Here is a 16,638-nt window from a genome sequence, read left to right on the forward strand (position 1 = left end):
CTCAAGCCAGGTGGCGGTAATATGATTAAAGTGGGTATACTGTCACACAGAAGGGAAGAGATAGTTGCAGATAGCACCTAGATCTGTGCATTGTTTTGGAAGTAAGAATGTTTTTATGCAAATTTTACGGTAAAGTCCTGCAACCATGGACTCTGAGCAAGCAGGCTTTTCAAGGTCATGAAGAAAACTAAAACTCAGGAGTAAAACATCAACATGCTTGAGCTTAGTGCAAAGGAAAATGGCAATGAAAACACAATTGCAATATTGGTTTAAAATAATCACAATTTTGAGTTTTGGCAAAATCGTTTAACCCTAACTTAGTTGATTTTATTAGTTTTTTATTTGCCAAATTAAAGTGTTTGGAGCAGAGAAGATGCAGTATATGCTATTTTTCAAAAATCATTATCATTTATATTGCAGAAATGTTTTAAAACGATTAACTTTTTTAGTGGCGAAGTCATTTATGATGTCTTTAAAGTCTAATTTCTTGGCAAGCTGATGCTCTATGGACAGCATTGCCAGACCATTGAACCTTTCCTGGGACATCCTAGAGCCCAGATAGTTTTTTATTATCTTCACTTTACTGAAGGCCTCCTCACCTCCAGCCACTCACAGGTAGAGATATGAAAATATGTTGCAGGTTCTTCCATTTCCAATAACAATGTTTGTGTGCACAGTTTCTTTCATGCCCTGGAAATCTTTCATAAAACATTTTGTATTTTATGTTGTATATTTTCATCCCATCTATTGAATTTAGTGCACTAGTTGATATTTTCTCTACTTCATAGAAGAACAGCAATATAGGATAAGGGCATTTTTTACCTGCTGTATATCAACACGTTCCTAACAATTTTTTTCCTTACATTGTGGGAGGTAGAACTGGTCATATATTTTGATGTAAAACTGAAATGCCTTCTTATAGTATTATAACCTTCATTTAGCAGCTAATGAGTTGCTATATGAGTCATTTAGAGAAACTGTAAAATTGATTTTCCCATGTAAAGGAAAATAGCAGTGAAAAATAGAATAAGACTTACTCTAAACATAAAATTTATGCAAGTCGCTCAGGTAACAACTTTTGATAAATTGATATTAATATTTCTTAATATATTCCTGCACCACAGAGGCTGGTATTTTATCAATAGTTAAAAGTCTATAGCTGCTAATCTTGTTCAGGGCTTAATGTGTCTTAAGGCCTAGTATAAAAATAAACATAATTAACCGTTTTAAATGCTTAGAATGATAAACCATATTTACAACATTTTATGACTCTTTAAGATCTTGCAGATCTAGAAGGTAAGACTTTATACAATTTATTCAATTTTAGAAAAAACAAAATAAAAAAACACATTCATTGTTGTATAAGGCCATTCTATTACTTTTTCCCAGTTTTCTTAAACATGTGGTTACTCTCTCCAAATAAAATGACAAACTAACCTAAGCAAATTACTCAAAAACACGAGCCAGAGTAAAGCAAGCAAGATTTATGGGGGAACTGAAAAGTAAATAGTAAAATGAAAATGGGAGGTTTGATTTCTATTCTTTTTCTTGTGGTTTATTATTTATTGTTAAGAGATGTGCTTTTCCTGGTTTCTCACCAAAACAAGAACGTTTGACACATTATTATTCAAATAATTTATTTACCATTGCAGAACAAGTACAAAATAATTCAACATAAGGAATAACCTTATTTTTGTCAAGCATAACACTTTGAATTTAAAACATCTTTTGCACATATCACCTAAAGCATTCCCAGCAGCATAGATGCAGTCACAGCAAAACAAAGCAATGTTCAATTGATACAGCTGTGTAGGTACAAATAAGCAAATTGCACAAAGTCAACACTGTAAGGAATAAATAAAGGTGTTAGAGGATGCAACACTGTCCTTTTACAGCTTAATTCGGTTTCCTAGGTTTTGGCAGCTGAATAAAGCAGAAATGATCTTTAAGTTACTTCATAGTAGCTGAATATGCAGCTCTTGTCATGAATGAAATGATAATCCAATCCATCACACCATCTTTGTTTAGTAGATACAGGAAGAAGAAATATTAAATGAAAGTTGAAGCTGTAATAAGGCAAATATTTTCACATAAACAAAAAAAGTGCCCTTAGTCTGCTTATTGGTGTGCCAGAACCAATTTATTTCACATAAGGCTTATAAAGTAAAAAACAACCTTTGTGCATAAAAATCTGACACTTAAAGTCAGTTTAGTAGAATTTGCATCCTATACACACACACATATATATATATATATATATATATACCACTGTAAACATCTGAACTTAACACCCACAGTAGGTAACTTTAGTTTACAAATAGTTAAAAACGTTTAAAAACTAACATTTTGTTGTTCTCACATTTTATTTTCACATGCTTTCTATACATTAGGAAAGGATCTACTGTGTGGATGAGATGAAATTAGCTCACTTCCATCTCACTTTTCATCTCATCCACACAGTAGATTAAAGAATCTCCTGTGTTGATGGTCATACAAGCAAGTACCATCATAAATGTTGCTTTACATGATGGGTAAAATTTACAGAGATCATTCATATTTAGAATTTAGTTCCTTTATCTCCTTCAATTCTGCCTGTCTCTGTTTCTATCTGCCCCAGGCTCTCTCCAGAGATGCAGCTACTTTGCTGCCTTTCCTGAGAGAAAACCCTGCGTTGTGACTGAGTGCTGAAGTCCAACAGATCGAAGGAATCCGAGGAGTAAAAGCTGTCTTCGCTGACCACACTAGAGGGGCGGCTGCGTCGGCCCTCGGTGTCCCCTGTGGGCCGCAGGAGCTGCTGGAGCACCTCAGGGAATACCGCAGAGGCTGGACAGTCAGAAGAACTGGGATTGTCGGGAAGATCCAGACTGCGAGAGAATTTACCGTTACGTTTCAGAATACCTTTTCGTCTCCTCACTGCTTCTGTGCGCATGGTGGGACTGTCTTCTGCAGCTGGGAAAGTCTTGTGTGAATCTGACTGACCTACATTGCTCTCTTTAACTCCTTCTCCAGAATGATTTCTGTCCGGGGTTAAGTTGTAACCCGTCTCTCGACTCTTTAGTATCCCTTTCTTTGGCATCTTAGATGAAGGCTGACTGAATGTAGATGGATGAGAAAGTGTTTTACACAAGACATCTCCATGCGAGTGGGCAAGTGTTTGTGTCCGATGTTGGTGAGGGAGAGTGCTGCATGTTTGATAGGAGTATTCCTTTGGAGAGTTGTAAAAAACTGAATCCAAACTCCTCTGGTGCTTCAGTATACCTTTAGGTTTTCTTCTTTCTGGTGTTGAGGTAGCCATTGGAGTAGAAGAGACAGTTGATGAACAAACATCAGCACAGGCTCCCATTGCACTCTGTGGGATTGCATTCTCCTTGCGTGACTTTCTGAGGTTTGAAATCCCTCCACGAACCCTGGCTCCTTCATCACAGTCATTTTTTACAGGGAAATTGAAGTAAAAAGACTTTGACGCAGGTTGAGGACAGCAAGAGGAGTCCAAAGTCTGGTTTATGGCTCCAGGATCAGCTGCCATATGACTCGCAGTGCCAACCTGATTCTGGCAGTCAATGTAGCGGGCCAGCAATGGGGAAGGGCATTCCTGATGTGGAGATGTGGGGCAGTCACAAACACTCTCTTCATAGCCCCAGTTTACCCACCAGTGGTGGGCCACGTCTTCTATTGTGGCTCTCTCTTCTGGGCGAACTGTTAGCAGCCAGTCAATGAGGGCGCAGGCATCTGGGAGAAACGGATCAACAGCTTCTTAAAGTAAGCACACCTGATAGATGTTTGAGCGGTTTTTAATAGAGTTTTGACTGTTTAGTGGTTTACCTGAAGGTGGATTGGGTCTACGGTAGCGGCCTTGGCTGATCTGCTCTGTCAGCTTAGCATGATTGGCCCCATCAAAAGGCATGCTGCTGTAAACCAAAGCATACAACAGCACCCCTAGTGCCCAGCAGTCCACCTTAAACACAACAAAAACACATCAAGTATTTAGCTAAAACCATAAGCTATATAAGATTTCAACACCTTCAAAATTACAATTCAGTTAAAGGGTTGTTAGTGGCTTGAACACCTTTTTTTCTTCTATCAATCCATGTTTTTGCCCTTTTATTTTGACGAATGCCGTGTTTTTGATGCTTCCAGACAGAAGCTAAAGTTACGACCTGCATAAAAGTCAACTCTGGTGGTAAGTAGCTAGTTTTATATCATTGGCTGTGCCTGATGCGGTTCCTAGTAAATCATATGCCATTTCTGGAAATAATCCAGTTTCCTACCTCTCTTTGGGCTTATTAAACATGCTACGAAGTTGCTCCGCAGTTCAGGGAGCGAGAGAAAGGTAACGCTCGTTTATTTAAATCAGGGGGAGATGAGTTTATTTCCCGAAATTGTACAGAAAGGCTTTTTCATTAAACGGATGACTTCTCCATTAGATTTAGATGACTGTGACAAGACGAGTAGCCTGGGTGACTCAGAGGCTGGCAGCTCCTGTTCACTTCCTTTTGTTTTCGCCCAGGGAGGCAGAAATAAAACGTAGCAGAATCGATAAGGAATCGAATCGTTTGACAGAATCGAAGGGAATAGTGAAAATCCTATCATTTCCAAACCCTAATTCTGACTGATTCATTGTAGCTGAAGTATCTGGGAAACAATAGTACTAAGTTTCAAATATACAAGTAACCAACTAATGTTGGATCCAATTTTTATTCTATGAACGCAAACTTTCACACACTTATACTGTATTGTTTACAAAATATATTACTCAGCCATGATAAACACCCAGATAAGCCTTCACAGGGATAGCCCAAACTCTATTCGAACTGAATACTGTACCCCACTGTGATCTGATGTCTAGTAAGAAATTGTTAAGCGATGAATCAATAGTTTCTTGATTCATTTTTGTTGATTTAAAATATATTCAGCATATTCTAAAACACAACTTCTGTGATTATTTGTTGTCAGTATATTTTATTTAAAGGCACACAGTGGACTTTTTGACCTAAATAGTTGACGCATATGAGTTATTTTAAACGTTTTCCTCAGGCATAAGATGAGAAGAATGGACTGTCTTTTTTCCATTTTAGAAATGCCAAAGCTAAAAACGACAGCTTCATCTATCAAGGAAATTGACTTTCTATTCTACTGTTTTATCATAAATTAATTTGGAAAACTAAGGCAGAGAAGCAGACACTCCAAGCACACAGGAGCATGAGCTGTTTAGCTACTGTTTTGGCTAACTAACCTCTGGTCCTGTGTATGGCAGCCCCTTCACTATCTCTGGTGCAGCATAAAGAGGACTTCCACAGTAGGTGTGCAGCAGGGAGCCTATCTGGAAATTATTGGAAAGCCCGAAGTCAGCCAGCTGCAAAAAAAAAGCAAACAAAGAAACACATTTTAGTTAGAATATTCTTCCCTACTACTAATGCACACAGCAAAAACAAAATAACATTGTTAAAACAACTGACATCAGCACATAATACTGAATTTAATGGCAACCAAATTTAACTTTTGGTTAAACTGAATAGTTCTTCAAAGTCTTCTCTCATAATCTGGATCCCTTTAAAGCTACTATGTTCTGCAAATTTATAGTCATGTTCTGAATGCACAAGAACTCATGGCTATTTTAACTGATCCAAAAATAGGCCTGAAGGTTTAGTCAGTTTATTGTGCAAGCATCGACAAGAGAAGAGCCAAAAACATTAGGCTGGTGCTGCTTTCACGCTTACGTAACGGAACAATCACTCACTCCAGGCTGCAAGGAGACATAACCACACGTACTGTGCCATGACTTTATCTGAAGAGATTATTCACATGCACAGCAGACCTCTATCAGAAGCTCTGGTGTTAAAAATACATGACAACATTTTTTCCATCACATGGAGGAGCACAACATAAGAGACCTATATACAGAAGGTGACACTGTGTAAGCAACGTGGCTCTGAGGTCGTTATTTATTTTACAGTGGCAATAACAATGTGTGTTTGTGATGCATGTCCATCCAAGACTTTGGCCCCTACATTTCAGTCGCTATAGAAATGATTTCAGACAATATGCATAAACAAATGTGAGAGTTTAGAGAGCTTAAAAATCTAGCTCAGCTCTAACATAACAATATTACTATAGTCAAAATCGGAATAAGATTAAGAAGTAAATATTCTTTTATATAATATTTGCATTAGTTTTTTCTCTGCAGTAATAAAAAAAGTATGATTTAAGATGTATGCCTTGAAGGTAATAGCTACACATTTTTCATCAAAACAATTAACAATTAAAACACCTTAAGAATGTCTGGTGTGGTGCAGAATGAAAGGGTCACTCTAAAACCTCCTAGTTTCGCAGTCCAAATTCCAACTTAGGTAAAAAATATGTTTAATGTTTCTAATATAAATCTCCTTTTTGAGTACAAATCAGTTGTAGTCATAAAATAAAATTTTTGTAAAATCTGCACTTTAATAGAAGGCTGTTGCTTTTTGCAAAGTATACTGCAAGTCTTGACAGTGTCAAATAATTTATCAAGTGTCAGATGCAAATAAAATAGGTTTTCAAATTGTTCTGAAATGTTTTTGTTTTGCAAACTTGTCTTGAAAGATAATTTGTGCCACATTTTCACAACAGGAAAATGATCAAACTGATTATAATTTACATGTTTTTCTTATCTCCCACTTGGTTGAGCCATATAGCATAACCATAGAATCACAGTATAAACTGACACAGTCCCAAAGTTCTGTGAAACATGCTCCACTGTTTCTGCTTTCTTTCACCTACCATCAAGCATTTTCTATTGTGGAGACATAAAACAAACACATAAATCTTGGTCATTTCCTGCAAAAGAGATCAGTGCGGGGAACTTGTTTTGTTTAGGTGGGTAGTGAATGACGAGCGGCTAGGAAGTCAGCACATAGGGCTTTTTTAACATTATTTATTTAACTGTCTGCCCAGATTGCAGCCACATTCTCCACGTTCCTCTTAGAACATGCACAGCTCCCATATAAGGCCATTATTATTCAGGCATGGTAAAAAATATCCCCTGGGTCACAATAAGAGACTATGCACCATGTTCACTCTAGAATAATAAAAACATTACACTTAATGTGGGCAGACTTCTTTTAATGTAAAAATGCCAACTTGTCTTCTAACCTTTTTAGGAAAGCTGAGCCAGCTTAATTCATTATGGCTTTTAATGACAATCATGTCATGTTTATTTAAACAGTTATGCTTTAAGCTAATTTCAAGAATGAAGGATTGTTTTAAATGTAATTTTAGAAGTCTTACCTTGACATTTAAATCTTCATCTAAAAGGATGTTCTCCAGCTTGAGGTCTCGATGCACGACACCATTCTGCACAAGAAGACAGAGCATGAGGATATGGAGGTAGGTTAATATGACAGGGAAATATGAGGTATTTAAGTTTTTGAATCAGATGATCCCTCGGTCTCCTCATTCATGCTAACAGAGGGCAGAGGAGCAGTGGCGGTTCTAGACCAAATGTACCAGGGGGGCCAGGAGGGGGTCAGCGTGTTTTCATGGGGGCACAGAGAAGCATGAAATAAAAAAAAACAGGATAGCTGCATGAAGTGAGACTTCTATTCAATTAAGTTTCATTAAAATTCTAAATGTCTTTTTAGGTGAATATACATTCAGAATTGTGGAATTTTACATATTTATGACTTAATTTAAGATGAAATAACAGTTTTCTATAAAATCTGAATTAGAATTTAAGAAAAACTGTTAAATTCAGCTGTAAAAAATTTGAGTATGTTATTAATTTGTTTTGAAAAAAACATTTAGCAGATGAAAACTGGGATCATATCTCAATGATCTAAGCTATCACCTTATTGTTTTTTAAATAGTAAATAAAATACAATTGGTAAAGAAAAAAATGAAATAGATCCAAAGGAACTATCAGTAACCATGCCAGTTGCAGGGCATATCATCTTTAGAATTTCTTTGAGTATTATGTTTTCAGTACAGGAGCCATAACAGGGGCCAGGACATTAGCTACAGGGGCCCTGGCCCCCGTTGGCCCCTGTCAAGAACCGCCCGTGCAGAGGAGTGAAGTTTAAAAAGTTTAGGGGAAAGAAAACCATTCAGATCTTTTTAGAGAAAAGGTTTGCTAAATGATCTAATGTTTCTGCAGATAATGAGTTGAAATTGATTGAGGGGAAAAGATAAAACCCTAATAGACACTCTTTAAAAGACTTTAAAGATATTATTTTTGTTTTATCCTCCTCAGTGCACTTTATTATATGTTTTTTAACGTGTTTTCTGTGCACAGTCTAAGTCTGTGTATATCTGTTTCTGTAAACAAGGAAAAACAAAAAGGGTAAAAGAAAAGATTGTAATCTAGTTCCCTTGGCCTTTTTGTATTAAAGGAAAACAGTGGAAGTACTGGAAATATCTCAGTGTGCCCTGCATACCTTTGCAGCACAATCAATAATTCATTCAAGCCAGAACATTTGTTACTATTTTGAGAAAATACTTAAGAGTAGCAGGAGATGAAGAAAAAAAAATCCCTCCTCCCAGCAAACCAAAGAAGCTGGATGTCGTTTCAAGTTGAATAAGCTGAAAGATAAAATAGTATATTTCTTTCTTCTATTTCAACTGACTGTAATTTGCAGCTGCTGCTGAGTATTAACAGGACTTAGGCATTTCATCAGTAATTCCTGCTTTTTGGCAAAGCTGATAATTCAATGTTGACATCAACAACGGAAAAGAAGGATTTACTTCCCCGCCAATTCATAAAGGAGGCTGGTAAATATGTAAATATGTGAGTACAAACAGCAATCAGAGCCTAATGTGCTCCTAACCCAGAGAGCTCTGAAAACCAAAGTCAGGTTTCACCAAAGTATTATGATTAGGATTAAATGGGTTTAGTATTACGGTATTTACTAATGCTAAACTGAATACTCAGCACGTGTGCCCTAGTTTACACTCAATTTTTTTGTGGCTCATTTTCAGACCATATGTTTGTCTAACCTTGTGACAGTAATGGACAGCAGAGGCAATCTGTCTGAAGATGCTTCTGGCTTCTGTTTCTGGCAGCCGCTTCCTCTCCTGTATGTAGTCGTACAGCTCCCCTCTGCTGGCGTATTCCATCACTATCACGATCTTATCCCGACTCTCGAACACTGTCAACAGAGGACATGAGGAACATTTTACAGGCAGGAGTCCCGCATATTCTCATGATTCCTTTCCAGATTTTTAGGACATAAATTAAGAAGGATTTCTCTGTTTCCTTTTGACCCAATTTTCATAGAACATATACAGAAATTAACTGCAGTAGTTTCCTTTGGGTATTTCTATGGAGCTCAAATGACATCTATGAAATCTAACTCCAGCTCTGGATACTAAATGGGAAATCTTCACATTAAAATAGTTTGTGAAGTTTTACAATGTATTTGCTGGCCTGTTTGTTACAGCATTCTATTTTACAGAGTTTTAAAAAATAAGATTAATGGAGACGCCTTCTGGGTCAACTTCCTATGTACGCTTTGATTGTAGAATGTATAGACTTGAAGTGTTAATCATTTATATGATTTAAGTAATTATTTAAAAAAGGGTTTATTTTTTATTAAATACACCAGATAGCCTTTTAAAAAATATCTTTTTTAAAGTATGGCTTAAGTTACATTTGTGTTTATTGGCAGTTATATCTCCATTCCTCGATAGGTTGATTGTGTGATATCCATAGATGGATGTATCGATGAGTCTTACCCTCATGGAAGCGTATAATATTGGAGTGTCTGAGTGAGGAGGTGATCTCAATCTCTCTCTGGATGTGAATTCGATCCAGGTCATCAATAATGCGCTCTTTTCGGATCGACTTGATCGCCACCTGGGAATGACAATGGGCATCTGAGTGTAAAAAAATGCTAAAACAGTGTATGACTTACAAAAAGAATTAAAATAAGGGTGATTTAAACAGAAGACACCTCTTTTTAAGGTAACCTAATGAAACTTGGTAAATGTTTGTTTCCATAGAAACTGAAATAAAAGCATAGGAGCAATTCTTCTATTACATTCTTAGCTAAGTTGCTGGTTATTTTTTCTTTATCTCTTTATTAAAATAAAGGGTTTTTTTTGTAAAAACTTACAAACACTTTTAGCACAGTGATGCACACTAAGTAGCACAAATAAAATCTCTTGGTATTAGAAGGTGATCATGCTGGTTTTAAAGGCTACTGTCCAGTGAAGTGACCACGCTCAGAAACAGAAGGCTGACAGCTGCAGTGTTAACGCTCCTCTTCTTTAATCCCAGGCACTCATTGTACTCCAATAACCGCCCCTCCTCACCAACCCCCTAAACCCACACGTGCAGAACACTAAAACAGATATCCCACAACATGAGCCACCTATCTTTTCTTTTCTGCATATGAAATAGCTTACAGAAATAGCACGAAGGCAAAAAGCAGATGTCAGAATTTTTACTCTAATTGAAATATACAATGAAATTTTGTATAACAAATCTCTGCAGAATGTCCAAAAGCAAAGCTTACACTAAAATACATAAATGGTCATGCTTATAGAACCCCAGAGCATCTTTGTGGTTATTCTGGACCCTTTCTCAAGGTCAGTGCTGCAGCTGCAGGGAAAAAAAACGTCTAAGGGACACAGGAAGACACAGTTCACACAGTCCGTTGACTTCAGGCAGTTATGCAACGCAAACACAAGCCACTGAATTCCTGGGACTGGGCTGACCTTCCATAATTGATGAAGAGCTAAGTGATGAAGGAAAATTACTGCTTTGTGGGAATAGCTTGCATTTTTCTACCATCAAACTCGAGGCATTTAAGGATATTTTCCCACAATAACTGAGACTACAGGCTGATGAAAAAGGGCAGCAGTTTGCAGTTTGCAGCAAACATGCTGAACATTTATCATCTGAATTGCATTTTTCCAGTGTTAATGAGCTACACTAATATCTGACCTGAATACGTGGAGCAGCATGAGGAAAGAAACTGAAGCAGGCAATGTTCAACTGACATCCATTAGCAGCCGTCCTTCATTTCACCTTTTGAAATAAACTAGATAGAGCTTTTAATGGAACAATTTAAACTCATATTAAAAATAGATCTTATTTATAGAACATGCCTTGTTTATATTTGTTACTTATATGATAGAGAATCACTATTTAATACAAATAAAGCTGCTAAATCTAGCAGTAAGCACTTGTAAGCTTGTGCCTATAAGTGCTCTGTGATCAACTTGATTCTTGAGCATCTTGTGATTTAAAGAACTCAAATAAGGATTAACTACATTTTCAAACACTTTATTACTTCTGTTGTGTTTTCTGTTGTGTCAGTTCTTTGTTAAAAAAAAAAACAATCACTAAGACATAAATGGAGATAGCTGCTAAAAGAACACACAACAATGATAGAGCATGACATATTAGGAGATGTGTTTTACTCTCAGTGGGAGCCTCTGCTTACCCTCATAAAAACCCTGCATAAAAATGGTACTGTTTATGCTTCTGGACAAGTTCAATGTGGGAGAAGTTTAACTTGTGTAAGCCTTCTAAGCCTGTCTCTTTGTTCTTCTATGCAATGAGTCAAATGACAAATTCTGGCCTAAGAATAACTGCTTCATAAAAGCAGGATATACTGTATAAGCAATAACCTGCATGAGTCAAAAGGAAGTGACAAGATTTTTTTCTTGCATATTAAACCAAAAGATAGAGTGACAAAGAAATTCAGAGGCTATTTTGATTTAGTAACAGCGTGTCATATTTCCCTCCTCCTTTTCCTCTTTTCTATATTTATTACAGCATCTCGAGGGTATTAATTGTGTCCTGACAAAACAACGTTTATTATATCTGTATGAATCTTCAGGATGCTGAGAAACTGATATTGATTTGTTTATTGGCTTACAATCAGAATCAAAAATGTCCTTGCAAACACATGCATGCAAAGTCACACATGCGCATCCCAAGAGTCACTTAAGCATCTGCGTAAGATTTAGCCATGGGATTAGACAGGATCCTTGCCAAACAGACCCTGGACCTCAGTGTTCGGCTAAACACGGAGACTTAAGCTGTTCCTTTCATAGCCAACAATTACAGGACTGTGCTGCTGACAGGGATCTGGACCAAGACAAACACACTACAGTTAAAGTAATAATGTGATATTATAGAAAATATGTCTTCATCATCGTACTGAGGATGAAAGCGTAGGATTGTGCCTCTTAAAATGAAAGATAAAATGGTTTTTGAGAATCTAATATATATATTTTTCTGCACTTTCTTCATTTTGTAGGATTCTGTTAGAATATACCAAGGTGCTCCAACAAAAATAAAAAAAATACATTCAACAATATGTATATATGGCTTTTACATGTTTTTCTTCTGATCTGTAGGACAAAATACTATATGTGGTTTCCCACAAGTCATGAAGGGGAACGAAAAGGCTGAAAAGATGGCTCTGGTTAAAGGAGACCAGTGTGGAGCTTTACACTTTTAACTGTCAATTGTGACAGCTAGTGTAGAAACTAACACTGCACCATCTTGAAATCCCAATAACACAGTGAAACTTGGTAGTAACAACATTTGGTCAGATATAATGTGAGCTTTAAAGTCATTAAATGAAGGGAAATTTTAGATGCTTCGGAATACCTGCAGCTGTGACCCGACCAAAGGGTGGTTCAATACATACGCCGACTCATAAGGAGATGGCTACAAATATCCTCCACCCTTTCAGATTTTCTTTAAAAAAATATAGATAATTTTCCTTTAACCCATTATGTATTATCTTATGTTTCTCATTCCCACCTTAAAATCTGTGGCTATAACAAACAAAACCTGAGAAATGTTTAAGCTTTTTCAAGTGTTTTTGCAAACCACTATTTGGTGTAAAGACTAAAGTTTCAGAGGAAAACTTAAAAGATATGAATAACTCATGTATTTATCAGTGAGGCTAACACATCAAGCACATTCATAATGTTTCACCTCAATCTAAATACCAAATTTTACTATTCATTCTTTAAATTAGTTTTGTTCAACTCCTATCATGTTTTTGACAGTGTCTTCCTCCTTCTCTTCCCTTTTCCTTAAGCTCAGTCAAAAGCCCCTTAGCTTTGTTTCCAAAAATAATGTGTGTTTTGTTTGAAAGAATCCCTGGTATGCAGTGGCTAATGGCTCAAGGAATTCTGCATTTTCCCCATGTCCCGACAAACTGCCTCACCCTGCACACAAAACCACTGCTATTCATTCCTTATTGTCTTTCATCCCGATTAGATGTTTAGGGTTATGAAGCAGCAAGGACAAGAACCAATCTCACATTTCTAAAAAGATTGAAGTTATTATGTGTTAGAGGAATAGCTTGTCTCTCAGACTCATTTAAAAGGCTGTGAGATCACATCCTAAAATAAGTATTCCCTCTCTCCGTTGTGTTTATTAACCAGATAGGCAGAAGTTTTAAAGTAAAACAGATCCTGCTTGTCTATAAGCTGAGTTTCAGAAGGCTTTGAGTGAACTGGGTCAAACTACTGTTAGAGACCTGCAGGGTTTTTACCCCCCAAATGAGTGAGTCAGAGCAAAGGCATCTCAGCCTGGCAGAGCAAGATGCAAATCTTCAGCATCAGAAAGACACATGGAAGCCCAGAGGTTACTTTAGTCTCCAAATAAATAAATAAACACAGGCATCCTCTTTATAAATATGGGGTTTGGATTAGATGTCATCACCTCTGTGCTCCACGATTTGTTATAGAATACAACAATATCTGATATTTGGTACCATTATTAAAATGTTTCATGTTTTTATGCTCACTGTATCCATGCCTTTCAGTCATGTCTAGCTCTGAGGGCATGTGTTGCCAGAAATTCAATTCAATTCAGTTTATTTATATAGCGCCAATTCACAACATGTTATCTCAAGGCACTTTACAGTTCACCAGATCATACAGTCAAATTGTTTCAAAGTTTTCTATCTAAGGAACACCAGTTGATTGCTTCGACTCACTGACTCGAATGCAATCCCTCACACTAAGCATGCATGTAGTGATAGTGGAGAGGAAAAACTCCTTTTTAACATCAAGAAACCTCCAGCAGATCCAGTCTCAGTGTTAGCAGCCATCTGCTGAGGCTGGCTGGGGTTCAAGGAGACAGAATCAGAGAAACAAAAAGCAGCTGTAAAATGTGGCCCCTTCCTAGAAACCACATAAAGCCAGTCTTTAGACGCTGCTTTATATGTATCAATCTATATTTTTTAATGCTTTAACATATTAGGGTTGTATGAACAAATAAATCCTCAGGCCCATCATTAAGATCATCTCTGATTTGATTTCACAAACTCTTACTACACTCACCGTTTTCATGCTGGACCTTTCCACTGCTTTTTTGACTTTTCCATAGGTACCTTTTCCCAGCGTCTCCATCACCTCATAGCGGTGCTTCAAGTTGTGTTTATGCTGGTGTTTCTTCACCTCCACCGGCGCTGCAGCCAAAGCCGATGCCCGGCTCGCTATCACCGGCTTTCTTAGCCGCTGATCTGAGCTGCATGGATGACCGCCGTCGGTCCTCTGCAGCTGCTCGCCGCCGCTTCCCCGATGCTGTCCGCTGGACGCAGAGTCCTGAAGACAGCCGAGCTCGGAGAGGTGGCTGGGGTTCATCGCGCCTCTGCCGTGCGCTTCACGCCTGCCCATCCTCCTTTGGACACAGTGCGCACCTGTCAGGAACAGCCTTCACTGGATCCGCAAATTGCGCTGATGAATGGACACTTCAGTTTGTCCATATAAAGAGTTTTCAAATAATCGCAGTAATAACGCTGATCTGAGTCATATCCTGACTGTTATGCTTATGCGCTCAACAGGAGGTGAGATGGGATGAGAGGCAGAGCAATGGGTGGAGCCTCCTGATTCCAACATCCCGTCGCGTCACGGTCTCCAGGGATCATCTTGAGTTTTCCAAGTGCTCATTATAGCTGACTGAGCAGCACATGGAGGCAGAAACATGTCTGGAATGTACTGCACTACCGGTGCAACCTACTTCCACCACATCAATCAGTTTCCTGTTGCTTTTGTATTTCGGTTTCCACTGGGCAATTACCACTGGAGGTTCAAGACCAAATGTACCAGGGGCGGAGCTAGATGGGGGGCCAGGGCCACCCCTAACACTTTTTTTCTCTCAAGTAGAATATTCAAAACATTTTGATTTTATATATGTAACCCCCATAAACTATTCTGATCTGTCTGTATGTTTAATGTGTTTGTTTTCTTAGTTCTTATGCAGAATGGCTACCTAGTTGGCGCTAACGTTGCTCAGTTTTTTTAACTAGGAAAAAAAACGAGTATAATGTGTCGCTCTGTAATTAGCCTACCATAGTCCTGTGAAATGAGACTGTTTCATGCTGAAGTGATATTGTTAAGTAACCTATTTACTACTGAGCTTTTTTTTTTTCATTTTAAATGCTGAATTGATTATTACTGAGCGTGATTGAAGGATTTTGCTGATTTCTGTATGCCTGCATGATCGGTTGATGCTCTGCATGCAGGTTGGTTTTTTTGGACGGCCGATATCTGAACGAACGAGTGGAGATCTAGAGGTCCTGCAGCCATCTTTATGTTGGACTAAAGCCTGGGAAGATGGAGGGACTGGAGCTCCTGGAGCTGGATATTTTGCTTGGACAACAGATAAGCTTATTAAACAAAAAGGGGGCCCCCAGTCCATATTTTTTTCTATACACAAAACAATATGTTCATGAACATTATTTTATTTTAATTTTTTTAAACTGACAACTTACGTGCACATTGACATAACTGACTGACCGAACTGTTATATCTAAGGACTAATTACTTTGTTTAAATGAGCTTATAAGCTACGATTTAGAAAACCTACCCTCATTTGTCCTGAACATTGATTTTCTTATAAGGGTGGACATTTTAAGTTATCTTCTAAATTGTATTAAGGTAAATGGTGTTATCAGGACTTTTTTTTGGGAGAAAGAAAATAAAATTAAGTTGTTAAAACTTATTTGCTTATCATCCTGCTGTGTGACCCTAGAACAAAAGTAACTTTCCTACTGAATTTATTGCTAACTAAATGAAGTAGTGGTTACATATATATTAACAATTACTTGACAACAAAAACACTGTGGTTAATTATGCACATCAATATACCAACATTGGATATGATTAGTACAAAATTCATGCTCTTTCAAAACTAGATTTTGCATTATATGCCGTAAAGAGAAAATTATATGTCTCTGCAAGTCATCTAAGAGTCTTCAGTGACATAATAGATACTGTAAATAACTATTTTAATAAAAACTTATTGAATGATCAATTTATGTAGACATTAGTACTAGTAAATATCAATTTAATGTAGAATGATATTGATAAAATTAGGTAAGTAATGATGATGGAAAAGATGATTGCTCCAGAACTAAAACCTAGAAGGAATTTATCCAATATAGCTTTTATTTAGACGGATGTTTAAATTTATGCATCTATTTGTTAGCAAGGGCTGTAGGAAACTATAGTTTGGCTTTATTTAGAAATGTGGACGTTGTGCTTGTTTCTGTTGGAACAGTGTAGATTAACCCTGAGGTTCTGATGCCTATCCACTTTTGGCCACCCCTCAATATACATTGGTTATTGCCTGGCCACCCTTATAAAAATGTTATGGCTACGCCTCTAACTAGTTGGCCAGCATGTTTT

General features: G+C 37.4%; 1 protein-coding gene across 1 annotated transcript; it reads right to left on the reverse strand.

Moving 5' to 3' along the window:
• Positions 1-2,337: 2,337 nt before the first annotated feature.
• On the reverse strand, positions 2,338-14,763 carry LOC107094850 (NUAK family SNF1-like kinase 1). Its single transcript, XM_015390712.1, has 7 exons — positions 14,290-14,763; positions 9,706-9,826; positions 8,968-9,119; positions 7,264-7,329; positions 5,234-5,353; positions 3,823-3,955; positions 2,338-3,729 (listed from the first exon to the last, which is right to left on the reverse strand). The coding sequence occupies exons 1-7, from the start codon at positions 14,623-14,625 to the stop codon at positions 2,558-2,560; spliced, it is 2,100 nt and encodes a 699-aa protein (XP_015246198.1). The 5' UTR covers positions 14,626-14,763; the 3' UTR covers positions 2,338-2,557.
• Positions 14,764-16,638: the final 1,875 nt, after the last annotated feature.

This window comes from Cyprinodon variegatus, unplaced genomic scaffold, assembly GCF_000732505.1.
Source record: "Cyprinodon variegatus isolate N-32 unplaced genomic scaffold, C_variegatus-1.0 Scaffold509, whole genome shotgun sequence".
Lineage (NCBI taxonomy): Eukaryota > Metazoa > Chordata > Actinopteri > Cyprinodontiformes > Cyprinodontidae > Cyprinodon > Cyprinodon variegatus.

Coding starts and splice junctions, on each gene's coding strand:
- LOC107094850 (XM_015390712.1), bottom strand. CDS start 14,625: ATGGGCAGGCGTGAAGCGCACGGCAGAGGCGCGATGAACCCCAGCCAC. Junction 9,827..14,289: donor AAAGGTCCAGCATGAAAACG/GTGAGTGTAGTA, acceptor TGTCATTCCCAG/GTGGCGATCAAGTCGATCCG. Junction 9,120..9,705: donor TATTATACGCTTCCATGAGG/GTAAGACTCATC, acceptor CTCTGTTGACAG/TGTTCGAGAGTCGGGATAAG.